This window comes from Myotis davidii, unplaced genomic scaffold (assembly GCF_000327345.1).
Source record: "Myotis davidii unplaced genomic scaffold, ASM32734v1 scaffold453, whole genome shotgun sequence".
In the NCBI taxonomy this organism is placed as follows: Eukaryota; Metazoa; Chordata; class Mammalia; order Chiroptera; family Vespertilionidae; genus Myotis; species Myotis davidii.
In genome coordinates this window covers 233779-240614 of record NW_006285234.1, presented here as the reverse complement: position 1 = coordinate 240614, position 6836 = coordinate 233779, and the positions used below count along the sequence as shown (strand labels likewise).

The 6836-nt window shown below is 35.6% G+C and overlaps 1 protein-coding gene across 1 annotated transcript in view; it reads left to right on the top strand.

Annotated features, from left to right (window-relative positions):
* The window catches only part of CNTNAP4 (contactin associated protein-like 4), a 246043-nt gene that overhangs the window by 151471 nt on the left and 87736 nt on the right, over positions 1-6836 (top strand). The window contains exons 5-7 of the mRNA XM_015558780.1: positions 3165-3368; positions 3918-4102; positions 4910-5053. Of these exons, the coding sequence (XP_015414266.1) occupies positions 3165-3368; positions 3918-4102; positions 4910-5053 (533 nt within the window). The remainder of the gene's footprint in view (positions 1-3164; positions 3369-3917; positions 4103-4909; positions 5054-6836) is intronic.

The window sequence follows — 6836 nt, the reverse complement described above, 5'->3', positions numbered from 1 at the left end:
AAGAGTGTTGGGTTACTGGTACTAGGTTAAATGCAAATGGTTAGTGTCCATCAGGGCAATAGAAAACCCCATAACCTTTGGAGATGTATTTTCTACCACATAGAAGCCATTTGAATCTCTACTGGGAAAAATATCTACAAATTAAAATGTTCCTTAACAGATTCTGTAATCAGTAATAAATGGAAAAATCAGACATATATTAACTTTAGAATTAAATAATCTTTAGATGGGGCCTGTTAGAAAATGCTCAGTATGACACTGAAAAGATATGAAGTTCTGCCTTCAATGTATTTTTCAGTTTCTCCAATTTCTTGTAACAGTGGTAAGATCACTTTCAAGGGAGTCTAAATCCATGTTTCCCACCAGTATCCTTGGAGTGTGTGCTAGATGCTGACGATGGGGCACTGAATTCAAACGCTGTCTCTCTCTCTCAACAGATTTTTTTTTCAGATAGTTTAAGATTTTTATATCCTTAACTTTATGTGTCTTAGTGTTTTATGATTATTGTTTAAAGTTGTATGCTTTCCATGTATCAGATATGTTGTATATAGCTTTTAAGAAAAATGACTTATAGTAGAGCCATTATAAGTGAATTTTCTACTTAAAGTAATACTGTTAGGAATCATCTGAATATTTTTCTTTTTTGAGAGTATATGTATATGTATATGTATATGTTGCATGTATATATAGAATCCTGTACTGGCACTGTACTCACATTCTGAATTATGTTTAGATTTCCCTCCCTGGAGGGTATGATTCACATGCTTGTGAATCTGTGATGTGATTGTAGCCAGTTTGTTGATTCCTCTACTTCAATACTTTCTGGCTTCCAGGCCCCTTTTTTCCAAGGCCAGCCCCCCTCATTCATGTTTCCTCCTTCTGAGAGCTAAATTACTGACTGTCCCTATAGTCGCCCAGCAATCCCTGGAGCTTCCTTTCATGACAATGAAGCAGAGAATGTGTTGGGAGAATGTCCAGGCCTCTTGGAATGAAACGTTTAAGAGTAATTGTCATTTATGAGGACAAGAATTGGATTTGAAGACCACGCAGAGTAGATTATTGATTGCGATCTGCTTGAGAGTCAGGTTACTAGACTTGAGAACTGAGTTTCTCCAACTACCTTAACTAAAGTGACCCCAGTCTTCTTTTAACCTTTATCAGAACACCTGTTATAGTCTATAATCGTTTATGAACTTATTTGTTCACTTGGTATATATTGTCCATCTTCACTGTATGGAAGCCATGGGGCCATGATTGTGTTGATTAATCTTTTTATCTAAGCATCCATCACAGTGCCTCACATAGGATGAACTAAATAAATATTTATTGAATGAATGCATCAAATTAGTGTTATACCTGTGAAGTAAGAAGGAAATGGGTAAAAGTGAGAGAAAATGGCAGGTGGCTACAGTTTAAGACACAAAACAATATACCATTGCTTTAGGCTTCAGTTGTCTGATATGGTTTTCACTTTCGTTTTGCTGATGGAAATATTCCAGGCACAAAAGCTTTAGGTGCCATGAAAGGTTAATATGACCATTATAGTGCAATAATAACAATATTGAAGAAGATTTAAAAACAAAAGAAAAAGTCAACTAAAGTAACACAGACTAAACCTTTCCTGCGGAAAAATTCTCTTGGTAGCCAATTCCAAAGATAGACTTTATCTAAAATAAAACCAATATTACTATGGTTGCCTTTAAGCGATACATTAACTCAGCGATAACTGCATTGCTCTAAATGTGTCCACATTTAATGTCTGTCTTATTGGAATTTTTCTTAATTTATTGTAATCTAATAATCATAGAACACATTATTTGTATTTGACACAGAGTTATGTTTTTACTGTGCACATTTTTTTCAGTGATATAACAAGGAATAATTGTTCAGTTAACATTATTCTTTCCACAGAATGCAATGTTTATTCATGTGCACTTGGTGAATTCTTTATAAACACATTAGCAAGATGTGGAAATATCAAATCACTGAAATTTCAAAAGATAGCTGTATAGAACAGTTGGAAAAAAATTGGGTGGTGGTGAATATAAATGATTCACATTAAATATTATGGATAATCTGAATGAAATGCATATTTGGGTATACTACAAGTAACTGTAATAATTTTGTCAAATGAAATAAGATGAGTTAACTGTAATGTCATTTTTTTGACTGGGAGAAGTTAGCTAGCCAGTTGAAAAATAGCTTCAGATTTTATTGGATTTTCTTAACCTCTTCATTTATTACATAAATGCATTCTCAAGGGTAATTGCCTTTCAAAAAAATCTTTGACTTGTGAAATGTAGAAAACACTGCTAGGCGTTTTGAGTATTATCAATTCTTTTTTTGTGTTTCTTGTTCAGGGTGCAACTGATTTTGACAGATGAACTGTTATGCTACTAGTATAACATGACATCTTTTTTCAGATGAGCTGAATAAGAGTGATCTTGACAATGAGTAGATAAGACATTGTCAGAAAGCTGAACAAACATGTCAATGTCACAGTTATGACACAAATGCAGCAGAACAGCCCTTATAATATCATTAAGTGAATGTCTTTTTAACGACGCCCTTGAAAAGAAAGACAATAGCACTGCTGTTAAATACTATTACTTAGCCACAAAAATAATAAAGTAAAACCAAACACAAAGGTCAGTTTAATATTTATTTGAAGTGGCATTTGGTGTGTCTGATGTATGTGCGTTTATTTGTATAGGAAATCCTTTATATAGGGCAGGTATGAAAGAATTTGGAAATATCAAAACCACTTTTTCAGGAGCTAAAACATTTAACTTTGACATTTCAAGAACACCATTAAAAATACTGATTGTGGAATATGCAAAGTGGCTCTATGAATATTGATCATAACCATTTTTCTGATTTTCTTTTTTTATGGACTGAGAAAGAAGAGCGTTTAATAACATAAATGAAAATTAGAAATATATTTTAAAATGGATTTTGTAAATAGATTAGCAAAGACTAAAATGGAACCAATCCCAGGTGTCAGGAGGGAGTTAGATAAGTGGTGGTTTTATTTTCCCTTATTACGACTGGCTGGGAGCTAAACTCTACATGTTTGTATGATGCTTTCTCTGTACATAGACATTTAAGATGCTTAATGAAAAGCAAGTCTATCTTAAAACGACTTTTAATGTCTTTGTCTCTAGGATCAGAGGTGGTTGATCTGGATGGAAGAAGTTCTCTCCTCTACAGATTTGATCAAAAATCCCTGAGCCCCATAAAGGAGACTATTTCTTTGAAATTTAAAACCATGCAGAGTGATGGGATTCTACTCCACAGGGAAGGGCAAAATGGAGATCACATCACACTGGAACTGAGAAGGGGAAAACTCTTTTTACTTATTAATTCAGGTACCACTCTTTGGTGAAAAGCTTGAAAATCTGGTCATTTAGATATCACTTCAGTAACTTTATGTGTTTATATCTTATAACAATTAAGGCACTTTATTTCTAGATTCAGGGGATTTATATATATACACACACCCCAGTGTTGTACTTTCATTGGAAATGGTTCATATTTTGCAAATTGTGTAAGATCCCCATTCAGAGTTTTTACATAGTGCCAATAGACCTATGTAGCTTTTCTTACCATCATGAAGAAGGAGATGGGTCATTAAAAAATATTAAGGTAGTAAAAATAATGAGGTTGTAGGAAAGATAAAATTTATATTGAAAATGTGCATGTGATGGGTAATACTAATAAAAAGAATTAACAGTGGAAGAAATTACAGCAAGGTTGAGAGGATATTCTATTCCACTTCAGGTAAATCCACACTAGTGTTTGGGGTGGAATGCATGGAAGGAGATGGTGATTATTATGAAAGATGGTGACTGATGAAAAGGAAGCTTTTTTTTTTTTTAAGATTGGGAATAACAGTGCTTTTGTTTTTCTTTTCTAAGCTGACACTAGACTGCCCTCTCCTCACACCCGGATCAACCTCACCCTGGGCAGCCTGCTGGACGATCAGCACTGGCACGCGGTGCTCATCCAGCGCGCGGGCAAACTGGTCAACTTCACCGTGGACGAGCACCGGCACCGCTTCCACGCCCAGGGGGAGTTCAGTTCCCTGGACCTGGATTCTGAGGTGTGATGGTTATGTTTCCGTGGATACAGGTTTGAGGATGTGTATGGGGTTGAGTCCAGCAAAAGAGAACCCCACTCTCAGAGTGAGTCGAAGTCCTGGAGAACCCCGAGGTGACATAGTGCACAGAGGCTGGCTTGGGCATCTTCTACTGAGACTTCACCTTTCTCAAATATGTTAATTTATTATATTTTTATGTTAATTTATTATTATAGAGAATCTTTTTTACTTGAAATGTGTAATCACAGAATGTCACATGCAAGAAATCTCCAGGAAGAGATCTCATTGCCACAAGTAAATACAAATTGTGTTGCCTGATTTTTTGTTATAGGGCACCCTGAACTGTGAAGATTTATTGGGAGGATATAGCAAATATTAGATTTATTAATTCATTAGCAATCAATTCAAATGCTTAAGTATCAATGTGTGCCAGAAATGTATATAAAATGAAATGTGATTGTAATCAGTTACATTATTAAACAGACCAGGTTTACCATGGATAAAAAGAGGTGTTTTTATTCATCAATCAATAAATATCAAATCTGAGGGTAATTAGCATTGTGGAAGGCTTATTAAAGTCTAATGTAAATGAGAATTGAGTGCATATAAATTTGCATAAATTTGTTTTAAAATCTGTATCTTTATTTAAAAAATATCTCTGACAGTAACAGTATGACAGTATAGGGTGCTGAAAAATGGATATATCTGGGCTATTATATATATATTAGCAATAATTGCTAATCATAATTATTTAAGCAGATTATCAGAAAATCACTAAACAATATTATTGATGCCATTTTTCTTTCTAAGATCAGCTTTGGAGGGATTCTAGCACCTGGAAAATCAGTGTCATTCTCCCAGAAAAACTTCCACGGATGTTTAGAAAATCTCTATTATAATGGAGTAGACATCATTGATTTGGCCAAGCGACAAAAGCCACAGATCTTCGCTATGGTAAGAGAGCCTTCATGTGAAGGACGGACTAAAACTACACGGCTTTTTACATGATGAAATTGCTCTATTTGATAAGCTATTTTAGACTTTTATTCTTTTAAAGCTTGGCTTTTCTCTGCTTGGCAATATGCCTATAAGGGATTAATTCTATCTAAAGGAATTACAATTCACAAGGCATATTATTTTATTTTATAGGAAATAGAGCAGGGTGTGTTTTTTTCAGTTGATCATTTTGTTGCAATATTATTACTCCCAGTAGACTAATTTCTTTTGCTCTGTAATTTCCTTAGTAAGATGTCCCCTGACAAACTCTCTAAATAAGCATACTGACTTCCTGGAATCAGATAACATCCATGTATATTAGAGAGGCATTTGAAAACGTGTATTTTGCCATGGTCATTCATAACAAATAAAAGAAGCTAATCAGCTGTGACGACGTCGCATCTGCCAATCTGTCCCAGTGGCAGTGCTGGCCAGGCTACACTGTGTTCTAATTCTACGGAAACACGGCAGGTTTAAAGGCAAGCCTATAGGTCAGCTTCCGCTGGGAAAGCAGCGCCACTGTGTTTTATGAACAAGGGATCTGATTTAGGACTTGGAGTTTAACAGCTGTCTGAGGAGCTGGAACGTGGAGGCCCGTGTCGGGAAGAGGAGTTGTGAGGGAGCGCCAGGGAGAGCTGGCACCAGCGTCTGTGGTCATCCTTCACTGTGCACCATCACACGCTCCAAAGCCCTGGAGGAAAATGGCCAGCACTTCACTTCCCACTCAGATATGCAAGCTCCCCGTTCGGCTAACTTTTAACCAGAACAGACAAGAAAGGGGATTCTGTGAAATGTGGTATCCAGTTTAACCAGCTTGATGATTGAAAAGCGTACACACATATCCATTTGAATCTGTCTCTTTACTTGCAAGTTTCAAAGCACATCATAGGAATATTTATTGTTTACAAAATGTTTCATCCCTAATTCTCTGTGTGAATTAGTAGCATGTATATGAGTATACATCCAGCAATTTTTTTTTAAACTTATTGATTTCAGAGAGAGGGGGGGGGGAAGGGAGGGGGAGAGAAAAAAGTCCATTTGATGTTCCACTTATTTATGCATCCATTGGTTGATTCCTGTATGTGCCCTGACCGGGGATCAAATCCAAAACCTTGGCATATTGGAGCGACGTTCTAACCAACTGAGCTTCCTGGCCAGGGTTCCACTGAAATTTTAAAATAATGTTGTTGTTTTTGTATAATTAGGGTAGTGGTTTAAAAGGAAAATAAAATATTGTAGGTAGTTGTGTTTAATTGGCAAAATGAGTTTTCAGAGACTCCTCATGCAGCCAACACCCACTTTTCACGGGCAAGAGGATTTGCTGCTTACAGGGGAGCAGGCAGCTGTCCAGAGGAAGCATGAGACCAAACTGCAGCTGGTAAATGTTTCCGTTTTTACTAGGTTTGTTCATTGTGCAGTTGCCTTTACATTATAGGCAAGTGTAGTCTACTTTTCAGTTTTTGTTTTTCATTCTTTAGGACAAGATATTTGCAACAATAAAAGCTAATTCACTTTTAACAGAATCACAGTATAACCAAAAACTTTTGTTTAACCAAGACTAAGTGGTTAAATTCCAATGTGTATTCTTCTAAATAAAATTTATTTTATTGACTTTCCAATTCTGTATTTGGAAAATTTACTAAGGATCATTTTCAGGAAAAATAAAAACATTTATCTTCATTTCTGAAGCATGTTGAAGAACATGCTTAATTCTTTCTAAATTATTCAGACCATAAGATTT